General features: G+C 51.1%; 1 protein-coding gene across 5 annotated transcripts in view; it reads right to left on the bottom strand.

The window, feature by feature from the left end:
• The window catches only part of HS1BP3 (HCLS1 binding protein 3), a 55,385-nt gene extending 43,375 nt beyond the window's left edge, over positions 1 to 12,010 (bottom strand). For 3 of the 5 annotated variants that reach the window (XM_033437392.2, XM_004274852.4, XM_033437391.2), the window contains exons 1-2: positions 11,884 to 12,010; positions 7,024 to 7,189 (exon numbers count right to left, since the gene is read on the bottom strand). In XM_033437392.2, the coding sequence (XP_033293283.1) occupies positions 7,024 to 7,189; positions 11,884 to 11,915 (198 nt within the window). In that variant the 5' untranslated portion in view covers positions 11,916 to 12,010. Of the gene's footprint in view, positions 1 to 3,441; positions 6,583 to 7,023; positions 7,190 to 9,348; positions 9,495 to 9,828; positions 11,535 to 11,883 lie in introns of those variants that run through there. The other 2 variants (XM_033437389.2, XM_033437390.2) reach the window with 2 other exon arrangements.

The raw sequence follows: 12,010 nt of genomic DNA, 5'->3' as shown, positions 1-12,010 counted from the left end.
ATACGCAGCCGGGGAGCTTTAAGTCTTGGGTGCCACCCCACGCAGGGCCCACATTCACCAGTGTTCCAAAGCATGGGCTTCTACTCCTTTTGAGGAGTAGAAAGCAAAATGTTCATTAGTTTTTTAAAGCTAAATCGTGAAACTTCAAAGAAAGTTCAGGTGTGGGGTTACACCCCTAGACCTCACAGGGAGTCAACGCGTTCTTTGCCCTCGCAGGTGGTTCAAAATGTTTGGGAAGAACCTCCACGCACAGGCACCTGTGCACACAGCTACCCGCAGGGCAAGGCAAGGGGGTCACTGGTCAGGAGAAAGCGGCACTGGTGTGACACATGCAGGTGTCAAAGGAGTCCCCACACACCCTCGCTCATAAGGCCAGCCAGCACCTTATCAAGGGCCCCCGAGTGCTGCCTCTCTGTCTCGCCCACAGACTTGGGTCTCAGATATTTTCCTCTTTGCTCCTGTCCCTGAAAAACATGGGTGCGTTGAGCTCCATCTGGGTCAAGTCAGATTACCAGGAGCTGCAAATCACCCAGTAGAACAAAGCAGACCCAGAACCATCACCTGCCATTACATTACACCTTGGTTCTCAACAAGAGTCTGTCCAAGAAGCAAACGAAAAACATCACACTCTGTTAGACACTTTCCAGGATGTGCTGAATGTCTCTTAACGAAAGAACTGTGCCATAAACTTTGATCACTTAGAAGCTGGTGTCTCCAAACTGGAAAAGGATATTTGTCATGCAATAAATATAAAGAATATATAAAGAATTCCTATACATAGTAAGAAAAAGACAGCCAATGGTTCAGAAGCAATTCCACAGAAGAAACAATGTTTCACAAACATTTGAGAAGATATTCAATCGCATTAGTAATCAAGGAAATGCGGGCTAACACCTACCAATACAAGATTCACAAAAACAAAATGTCAGACACCACCAAGTATAAATGAGCACAGGAAACAGGGGCATTACACTGTCTGCGAGCTGGTAGTGACCTCTGGGAAACAGATGGCCTTGTTTGATGAAGTTAAAAGGGTGCATGGCCATATGGATCTTTTGCCTAAAACATTATGTTTTTTCTTAATCTTACTAAAAACATCTTTTTTCTCTTTCTGAATTCTCTCTTCCTTTAACTACAACATTGACTTGTTCATTTCAATCTTAAATCCATCCTTCTCATTCTCTTCTGATGATGGGGTTTGACTTTCTCTTTTTTAATGGGGATTTATTACCTCATCCAGGTGATCCTCAACATTTTAGTATCAAGATCCCATTAAAAATTTATTGAGGGCTTCCCTGGTGGCGCAGTGGTTGAGAGTTCGCCTGCCAATGCAGGGGACACGGGTTTGTGCCCCGGTCCGGGAGGATCCCACATGCCGCAGAGCGGCTGGGCCCGTGAGCCATGGCCGCTGAGCCTGCGCGTCCGGAGCCTGTGCTCCGCAATGGGAGAGGCCATAACAGTGAGAGGCCCGCGTACCACAAAAAAAAAAAAAAAAAAATTTATTGAGGACCCCAAAGAACTTTTGTTTATGCAAGCTGTAGTTATTGCTACTTCCCATATTAGAAATTATAACAGAAATTTAAACACAAAGAAAAAAAAGAATCTTGTATCGCTTCTGATAGGTCCCCAGGCCTGGGTAACTCGCTCCTTGCCTTTCTGTCTTGGCTGCCAGGAGACGCAGAACAAACCAGCCAGTTGCTCTGCTCTGACCCGCAGGACCCTTGCTCATTTTAACTTTCTCTCACAATCCCGTGGCCCGTCTCTCCTGGGCACGTCTCCAGACCTTTTCACAAGAAGCCAAAGGTAAATACTAAATGGGTGAGTTTGTGGTCTTGCCCCCTCCTGAAATTCTCAAGCCCCTGAGCCCCCTCTCTTCCCTCGGCCTCGGCTTCTTCTCCCTGACTGTCCCGAGGTGCTAGCGTCCCCAGGCCTTCCTCCTCAGCCAGAACCTCCACGCCCACATCCACTCTCTGGGCAACGTCATCAGCTCCCAGCCTTTCAGCATCACTGCAAGCTGATGCCTCCCAAAGCAGCCCCTTGGGCCCGACCCTGCCCCGAGGCCCCGAGTTCCAACCTCATGTATCCATCAGGCAAACACTTCACACTGGAAACGTCCTCCTTCCACCTGCCTCTCCCTCCGCTGGAGCCCTTTATCTCAGTGGGTAGAAACAATCAGCCAGTTAATTATGTGCATGTCACCTTGGAAATCCTTTCAACTCTCTCCCTCCCTCCTGTACACCCACCGCTGGCCTGCCCCCAGCCCCAGGCGTTACTCTACCAGCCTCCTCACTGAGCTCCCTGTCCTCTGCCCTGTTCCTTCCAATCCAACTCCACTCTCCACCAGACAGGCAGTGAGAGACAACAGGACCATGTCATTCCACTGCTTAAAGCTCCTGCTTGACTGCCAGACAGGTCGGGCCCCCTGCACGCCCTCTATGACGTGGACGCTGCCCGCTATCACCCTCCTCTTCTCCCACTTCATCCAGGACGATACTCAGCCGCTCACAGCTCCCCACATGATACCCTGTTTCTAGCCTCTGTGCCTTTGCTCAGGCTGTGCCTTCTGCCTGGGGCACCCTTCTCCCCTTCTGCTGTTCTTAGCTCCGTCTGCTCATTAAATTGTTTTTTTTTCCTATTGCGGAACATTATACAAGTTGCATGTGTACAACATTACATTTCTACTTCTGTATATGCTATGGTGTGCTTACCTCCAAAGGTTTAGTTTCTATCCATCACCATACAGTTCATCCCCTCTACCCATTTCACCCTCCCCTCTGCCCCTTCCCCTCTGGCAACCGCTCCTCTGTTCTCTGTATCTACATGGTTTTGTTTGGTTTGTTCACGTTCTGTTTTTTTATTTTTTATATTCCACACATGAGTGAAATCACACGGTATTTGTCTTTCTCTGTCTGACTTGATAGGATACCCTCAAGGTCCATCTGTGTTGCTGCAAATGGCAAGATTTCATCTTTTTAAGGCTGAGTAGTATTCCATTGTATATAAGGACCACAACTTCTTTATCCGTTCATCCACTGATGGGCACTTAGGTTGTTTCCATGTCTTGGCTATTGTAAACAGTGCTGCCGTGAACATAGGAGTGCATGTATCTTTTCAAATTAGTGCTTTTGTATCTTTGGATAAATACCCAGAAGTGAAATTGCTGGATGATCTGGCGGCTCTATTTTTATTTATTTATTATTTTTTAGCCACGCCATGTGGCTTGTGGGACCTTAGTTCCCCAACCAGGGATTGAACCCGGGCCCTTGGCAGTGAAAGCGTGCAGTCCTAACCACTGGGCCGCCAGGGAATTCCCTATTTTTAATTTTTTAAGGACTCTCCATACTATTTTCCATAGTGGCTGCACCAATTTACATTCCCACTAACAGTGTAGGAGGGGGTTCCCTTTTCTCCACACCCTCATCAACATTTGTCATTTCTTACCTTTTTGATAATTGCCATTCTAACAGGAGTGAAGCGATAGCTAACTCTGGCATTTCCCTAATAATTAGTGATGTTGAGCATCTTTTCATGTGCCTATTGGCCATCTGTATGTCTTCTTTGTAAAAATGTCTATTCAGCTCCTCTGCCCATTTTTAACTTGGATTGTTTGGGTTTTTGTTGTTGAATTCTATGAGTCCTTTACATATTTTGGATACTATTAAAATGCGTAATATCGGATATATGAGTTTCATCGTCTCCCATTCGGAAGCTTGTTATTTTGCTTTGCTGATGGCTCTCTTTGCTGTGAAGAAGCTTTTTAGTTTGCCGTAGTCCCATTTGATTAGTTTTGCTTTTTGTTTTCCGTGCCTGAGGAGACATATACAGAAAGATATTGCTAAGACTGGTGTCAAAGCTAATCCTGCCTATGTTTTCTTCTGAGAGTTTATGGTTTGGGTCTTACATTCAAGTCTTTAATTCATTTTGAGTTGATTTTTATGTATGGTGTGAGATAGCGGTCTACTTTCATTTTTTGCATGTGGCTGTTCAGTTTACCCAAAACCATCTATTGAAGAGACTATCCTTTCTTCATTGTATGTTCTCTGCTCCTTTTGTCTTAAATTAATTGTCCATTTGTATGGATTTATTTCTGGGCTCTCAATTCTGTTCCACTGATCTATGTATTTGTTTTTCTGTCAACACCATGATGTTTTGATTACTACAGCTTTGTAATACAGTTTTAAATCAGGGAGTGTGATACCTCCAGCTTTGTTCTTTTTTCCCAAGGAAAAAGATTTCTTGGACTATTCAGGGTCTTTTGTGGTTCCATATAAATTTTAGATTTTTTGGTTCTATTTCTGTGAAAACTATCCTTGGGATTTTGGTAGAGATTGCATTGAATCTGTTGATTGCTTTAGGTAATATGGACATTTTAACAATGTTAATTTTCCCAATCCATGAGCACGGAATATCTTTCCATTTGTTTGTGTCTTCTTCAATTTCTTTCAACAATGTCTTATAGTTTTCAGCGTACTTGGTTAAATTTATTCCTGGGCATTTGTTGTTGCTGTGGTGGCTGTAAATGGGAATTGTTTTCTTAACTCTCTTTCTGCTCACTCATTGTCAGCACACAGAAACACAACTGACTTTTTTTAAAAATAAACTTATTTATCTATTTATTTTTGGCTGCATTGGGTCTTCGTTGCTGCACGTGGGCTTTCTCTAGTTGCGGTGAGCGGGGGCTACTCTTCGTTGCAGTGCATGGGCTTCTCACTGTGGTGGCTTCTCTTGTTGCAGGGCATGGGCTCTAGGCACGTGGGCTTCAGTAGTTGTGGCACACGGGCTCAGTAGTTGTGGCTCACGGGCTCAGTAGTTGTGGCTCGTGGGCTCTAGAGTACAGGCTCAGTAGTTGTGGCTCACGGGCTTAGTTGCTCTGCGGCATGTGGGATCTTCCCAGACCAGGGCTTGAACCCGTGTCCCCTGCATTGGCAGGCAGATTCTTAACCACTGCGCCACCAGGGAAGTCCACAACAGATTCTTGTGTGTTGATTTTGTGCCCTGCAACTTTACTGTATTCATTTATTATTTCTAATAGTTTTTGGTGGCATCTTTAGGGTTTTCTATATATAAAATCATGTCATTCACAAACAGTGAAAGCTTTACTTTTTCTTTTCCAATTTGCATGCCTTTTATTTCTTTTTCTTCCCTAACTGCTGTGGCTAGGACTTCCAATACTATGTTGAATAAGACTGGAAAGTGAGTGGAGCCTGGTGGGCTGGAGGGAGGAAGGGAAAAGAAGGGGCAGGAAAAAAAAAAAAAAGAGTGGTGAGAGTGAGAATTCTTGTCTTATTCTTGACCCTACAGGGATAGCTGTAGGTTTGTCATATATGGCCTTTATTAATGCTGAGGTACATTCCTTCTATACTCATTTTACTGAAAGTTTTATAAATGGGTGTTGAATCTATCTCTATCTCTCTCTCCTGCTTCTGGGACACCCATTAGCCTAATGTTGCCCTTCCTAAAAGACTTCGATAATTCTCGTAGAATTTTCTCTTTTTTTTTTGGATCTTAATTTTCTCTCCTCTTCTAACTGTATCATTTCTAGATTTCTATCTTTGAACTGGCTAATTCTCTCTTCCATACGGTCTGCTCTATTTCCAGTCCTTTCTGATGCACTCTTCATCTTGCTTACTAGGTTCTTCAGATCTAGAATTTCTGTTTGGTTCTTTTTCAGAGTTCCAGTCACTTTCGTAAAGTATTTCTTCTGTTCATTAATTTCAACCCTGACATTCACTGAACCGCCTTTCTGAGTTTTCTTATAGCCCGTTGAGCTTCCTCTTGACAGTTGTTTCGAATTCTCTATCAGATTGCACTGTTCTGTGACTTTAAATCTGGTTTCTGGAGAATCACCATTTTATTTTTGTGTTACTGTGGTTCTTTATGGTGCCTGATGAGTTGTTCCTCTGCTGGTACACATGAAGCAGCAAACACCTTTCTTCTTTAGGTAAAGCTTTTTTTTTTTTTTTAAACTTCATTCCAACTATTCAACAGGTTAGAGGCTTTTGTTTTCTTTTCTTTTCCCTTAGGTGGCGCTACAGCACAAGTTTTTGGTTTCTCTTACCTGAGCTGCCTCTGGTTATATTAAAGGATTGGCACTTTCCAGCCTCCACTGCCCTTGTCAGAGGTGTTGCCTGGTGCCCCGCACTGTCACCGCTTGTGCCTCCATGGTTGCTGCTGTCACTGTTGTTGCTGCCCGGGTCAGCGGGGTGGTGGGCACTTCTGCTGTGTCCAGAATCTTGAGTCACAGGCTCTGCTTCCACTGCACGGGGTGGAGCTGGGGTCTCGGCACCTCTGCCGTGTCTGGGGTTGTCAGGTTTAGGGATGCCGCCACTGTGGGTCGGGGAGAGGGGGCCAGACTTGTGGGCAGCTCTACAACTGGAGGGACGGTGTTGCAGGCCCTGCTGCCCAGTCCCCCGTGGCTGCAGGCACGGCTGAGGCCCGGAGGCTGGCGTTGTGCGTGCCGCCTCCCTGATGCGGCTGGGTTCTCTGGGGCCGCGGGCTCGGTCTCCAGGGCTGGGGATCTGGGACTGCACACACCACCTCAGTTCCGCCTCTGTTGTATGTTCCAGTCCGCCCACCTCTAGATGGACAGATGTGCGAGACTGTCTGGGATGTTTCACTGGCTGTAGACTGAAGGGGAGTGAGAGAGGGAGGGTCTCATCCGCAGTAATGCTGATGTCTCCACCTGCTCTTCAAAACCGAGCTCAGCCCTGACCTCTTCCGAGACATCTTCCAGAACCCTTTCCCTAGGATGGGTTAGGTGCCCCTTCTCTACACCACCACAGTCCTCCCCTCCGCTTGGACTCCTGTCTCTTTCCAGGTCTGTCTCCCCACAGACTGTAAGCATCTGGTTCACCGGTGTCCTTACCGCCAACACGCTCTGGCACCGTCAGGCCGAGTGAGCGCTGGCCAGAGCACTGCTCGCACCCCGATGCTACTCGCACCCTGGTGGCAGGTGTGTCTGCCCAGCTGGAACCCCAGACCCTGGGCACCCTCGGGAGCATCCTGGCGGAGCCCCCAGCTCACCAAGAACTGGACGACATCCTCAGGCCTGTGCTTGGCCGACTTGAATGCAGCCAGCCGGGTTACCACCAGGATCTGGTACTCCACGTGCCCTGACATCATCTTGCCCCGTACCTCCTGGTGCTGGGGCACGGTTAGGTCCAGGCCTGTGTGGACATTCTGAACTCGCCTGCCAAAGGGAAAGAAGGCAAAAGAAGCTCAGGTTCAAGTCAGCAGGCTTCTTGAGTGAAATGCAGGCCAGACCTCAGGTGGCCCAGCAGGCCTGGGTGCAAGGCTGCTCCACTGGCCATTCTCTGTGGTCCCGGCTACCCACCCCACCACAGCCCAGTCCCTCATAAAGCCTGGCTTCCCAGGCCCCAAGCCTGGGCCCTGCCTTTGGGTCACTCAGGAACAATGGGCTCTCACCAGCAGGAAAACAGGTGACAGCAGAGAAGGTGGGACTCATGGAAAATCACAAACAGCTATAGGTGTCTGACACAAACCCAGCACAAGAGCTCCTGCGGGATTTGTGGGGATGGCATTCCAGGGGTTCTATCCAAACCAAGGGAAGTGCCTGGCTTTGGGCACACAGGGCAGGAATGAAACCCCACCAGGAATCCGGAGAGAGAAACGCATCTCCTCAGCTAACCAGAGAGCAGCAGAGCCGCTACAGAACCTGCCCAGCTAGGGGAAGATGGAAAGGGCACTGGATACCAGGCCATATCATTTGCCCTGGGGCCTCTGCAAGGCACTGATAAGGCCTGCTCTATGAGGCTTTGAGAGGATACTCGGCAAAACATTACAGCTCTTGGAGGATTTTTAAATGCTATACAAATGTACTGAATCACACGATGAGCAAAGAAGTTATGAAATGTTTCCTCCGAGGTGAGAAAAAAGGTTAAATGTATTCCTCATTCTATGTAAGGGTATAATGGAGACCCATGCACACAAACATACATCACACAAGCACCTATGACAGGATATGCCCAGCACACAGTTAGCAGGGTCGAGACCTACTATGTGCCAGGTGGGACTTTCAGAAGATAGGAAAGGGGAGGGCCCGAGGGGTGGGGCTCCTGGCGCTAAGACCGTGTCTGGGGCAAGGCCCTTTCCCTCTCTGCAACTCCATCCCAATCCATCAGATGACACCCTGCCCCCAGCACTCCTTCCACACAGACTCCTCCCCTTTCCACACCAAGCATGTGCACTGTCACCATGATGCCATTTGTCACCAACTGGGAGGACAGCCCACCACGTAGCCACATACTACTAAGCATTCAAACCCTTACACACACAAACATATCCACAGGGTGTAAGGTATGCGAAAATGAGCATGAATCACTTAGAAAGGCCCGGGCGAACCTGCCTTCAGGCAGGTGTTGAATGAACCCAACATATGGGCGAGACGGAAAAACACCAATCAGCCCTCTTTTCCTTTTGCCAGTAACCAAATGAGCGTCCCTGGCCCTGCACCAGGTACAGACCCGCTGGCGCTGCGCGCCGTGTTACTGTTAGGAGCGCAGGAGAGCGGAGGGGACTGAAGTTGAAGCGGCTGCGCTACCGCGGGCTCTGTTCTAAGCACCTGCCTGCCTGAGACACTCCCGCCTCCCTCAGCCTTACCGAGGGTCACTACCGCTCAGACCCACTTAAAGTCAGAGAAACAGACACAAAAGGGGAGTCACCTGTGCTTGGGCTTAGCGGGTCAGAGGTGGAGCCAGGGTTCACTCCAGGCTGCCGCCCCCGTCCCCGCTGACTGGCGCCTCCCATCAGTCCAGCTTGCTCCTCCAGGACCTGCCTCCGTGACCCCTCCCCCTTTCCACTGTCCCCTCCCCCACCGTCCTGTCGCGCCGCCCCACTGCTGGGATCACACCCTTGGCCTCAGCTCCCCTGCCCTCGCCCCTAAACCCTCCAGTTCTCCGCGTCCCTCGCACCTGTGTCCGGCAGCTGCACGTCACTGGGATAAACGCACAGACGTGCTGACTGGTCCCACCTGAAATTCACGGCCACAACCTGCAAGCTCCAGCGTGGGGCCTGGCAACCCCACCTTGGTCTCGCCCTGGGGTTCTCCAGGTGTGGCCCCTGCAGCATCACCTGGGAGCTTGTGAGAGTGGCAGATCCAGGGTGCTGAATCAACTTCATGTTAACAGTCACCTGACCCTAACCCACGCTCGCTCCCACTCCCCGAGGCCCCCAAGGGAACTTTTCCTGTAAAGGGCCAGAGAGTAAATACTTTAGGCTTTGCAGGCCATAGGGTCTCCATTACAACTACTCAACTCAGCCCCTGTAGAGCGAAAGCAGCTGAAGACAGTACATAAACTTTATCACAAAAGTAAGTGGTGCAGGATTTACAAAAGTAAGTGGTGGGCGCATGGGTGTAGCTTGTCCACCTATGCCCCAGACCAAACTTCTCAAACTGTAAAGTGCATCCAAGTTGCCTGGAGATCCTGTCAATGTGCACATTCTGATCCAGCAGGTTGGGGGCAGGGCCTGGGAATCTGCATTTCCAACGGCTGTCATGTGATGCTGATACTGGTCTACGTGGTTAAACCCTAAGGTTAATTCTCCCTCTCCTCTTACTCCAGCGGCACCTGACAGTCCCTCTCTGCTCCTTGAAGCTCTGTCTTCATTGCTCCCGGGACCCCCACCCTCTCTCCGTTCTCCGCCCTCCCTGGCCACTCCTGCTCCGCTTCCCTGGATGGTCCTCTGTTCCTCTTTCTGCTCCGGACTCTCCCCTCAAGGCCACACTCCTCCCAGCTGCCTGCCTGACATCTCCGCTTGGCTGTCAACAAGCTTCTTCATGAACGTGTCCAGACAAATGGTGAATCTCACCTTCCTAAACCTGCTCCATCCATAGTCTCCCGACTCGGTCCATTGCAACCTCCCTCTTTCAGGAACTCAGGGCAAGTCTTGCAGTCAATCTTGACTCCTCTTTCCTGTTCTCGCGACCCACATCTAATCATCAGCAAACCCTGAAAGCTGTACCGTCAAAATACAGCCAGAACCCAAACATTTCACACCCCCTCTGCCACCATCAGCTCTCACGTGGATCACTGCCAGAACGGTCCCCTTGCTGCACCCTGCTCACCTACCTTCTGCTCAACACAGCGGCCAAATGACCTTTGTGAAACCCAAGCCAGGTCCCACCTCGCCCAGAGCCTCGCCTCAGCCTGGGAGGCCTGTCCTGACTGTCCCCTGCCTCCAAGCCCCCAGCTCCGCACCACATCACCTAATGCTCTCCGCGGCTCATGGCACTCCAGCCACCCTGGCCTCCTCGCTGGTGCCCAAGCACCTCTCTGCCCCAGGACATTGGCTCCTGCTGTCCCCTCTGCCTGGTACACTCTTTCTCAAGATTTCTCTTGCGTTTGTCAGGAGTCTGCCCAACTGCCACTCTCTGTCAGAAAGACACTCCTGGGCCACAGCATATAAAACAGCATTCACTCCTCCTAGCACCCTATTTCCCTACCACTTTATTTTCCTTCGTACCATTTATCATCCCTGACACACCATATATTTACCTATTGTCCGTCGGCCGCAGGAAAGCTCACGAGAGGGACTTTGTGTTGTTCACTACTGTATCCTAGAACCACTCTCCTGGCCTTCACCACCAGCACCTGCATCTGTTAAGGAGCCCTGCCCAGGTGTGGCAGTGAGGGAAGCCACCCACGCCCTTCCCAGGCTCCCAGCACCAAGGTCACACCCCCACTGGTCTGCTGCTGGCGGCCCTGCTCACACCTGCCAACCTCAAAGCTCCTTTTTGCAGGAAATGACACTGAGGCTCAGGGAGAGGAGGTGATTCATGCGGCCCTGGGGAAACCTCTTCTGCCAGCGAGGACACGACCAGCAACCACGCAGAGGCCGAGCAGGTTCTGGTATCAGGGTTCACTTAAAGAATCACACATACTTTTCTAGACCTGAAGCCACAGGGATGTTCAGATTACTGCTGGAAAAATAACATCCATTTATGTAAGAGATTGATGTCTTAGCCCAAGATTCTGGGTAGGGGGAACAAGGGCGGAGTGTATGAAAATACTTGAAGTGAGTCACTTGCCAGATGTTAGAAAGGGGAAAGAATAAAACCATGACCATCCCAGCCTTTCCAGGATCCGTCTTGCACTGGGTCCCCCAGGCCTGGGTCAGGGTGGGGTGGGTCACCCTTCATCCTCTGCCTCCAGGGACCCTCCGCAGGCCTTGGCGAACTGCACTTTTCCTGAGCTACCTGTTTGAGCAGCTGCCCCCTCTTCTCTCCTTTCACCTCATTAACCTCCACTCCTCCTGCAGGAGGGGGGCCTCATGCACCCCCTCAGAAGCCGGGGTTACCTCCTGCCCTGTGTTCCCATGGCAACCTGAACCCACTACCCCCCATTCAGCATCTGTCTCCCGAGGGTCTGCGTTCATCCCCGTTTCCCCTGCAGGGCCGAGCCTTGCCGGATTCACCCCGTCCCCAGTGCCGTGCCCGGGGCCTGGCGCACGGTGAGCGCGGACAGGATGCATAACTAGATCTTCGAAGAGAAAGGAAGACAGGTGGACAGGAAAGCGGGGAGGAGAGCCCTCCCTTTGCCTGCTGGCCGGGACCAGCCAGTCCAGGCCTTCCACTGGGTTTTGGGTGAGTTCGTTACCCTCTAGGGACCTCAGTTTCCCCATCTGTAAAACCGGGGGCGGGGGAGCGGGGGGAGGGACTCGCCGCCGCCCGCCTCTCCCGCTGGGCGGTGGAGGGGCCGAGCCCAGGTCAACGGCCGGCGCGCTGGGGACGCCGGGGGGCGGGCGGGATCGTCGGCACCGGCCGCCTCCGCCGGCTCCTCCGCCCCGGGCGCATCGGGCCGCGGCTCCCGGGCACCCGACTCCACGTTGCCCGAGACGCAGCGCCGGGCGCGGGGTCTGGCTCACCTGGAGGTGACGAGCACCGCCGGGGACTGCATGACGGCGAAGCTCCGGGCGGGGCGCGCGGTCACGAGACCCGCGGGCGCCGGCGTCGCCGCGTTCCGGGCCCTGGCCCGCCGCCTAGTGGCCACCG

This window comes from Orcinus orca, chromosome 13, assembly GCF_937001465.1.
Source record: "Orcinus orca chromosome 13, mOrcOrc1.1, whole genome shotgun sequence".
NCBI lineage: Eukaryota > Metazoa > Chordata > Mammalia > Artiodactyla > Delphinidae > Orcinus > Orcinus orca.
The sequence above is the reverse complement of the archived record's forward strand: the minus strand, read 5'-3'. Positions and strand labels throughout refer to the sequence as shown.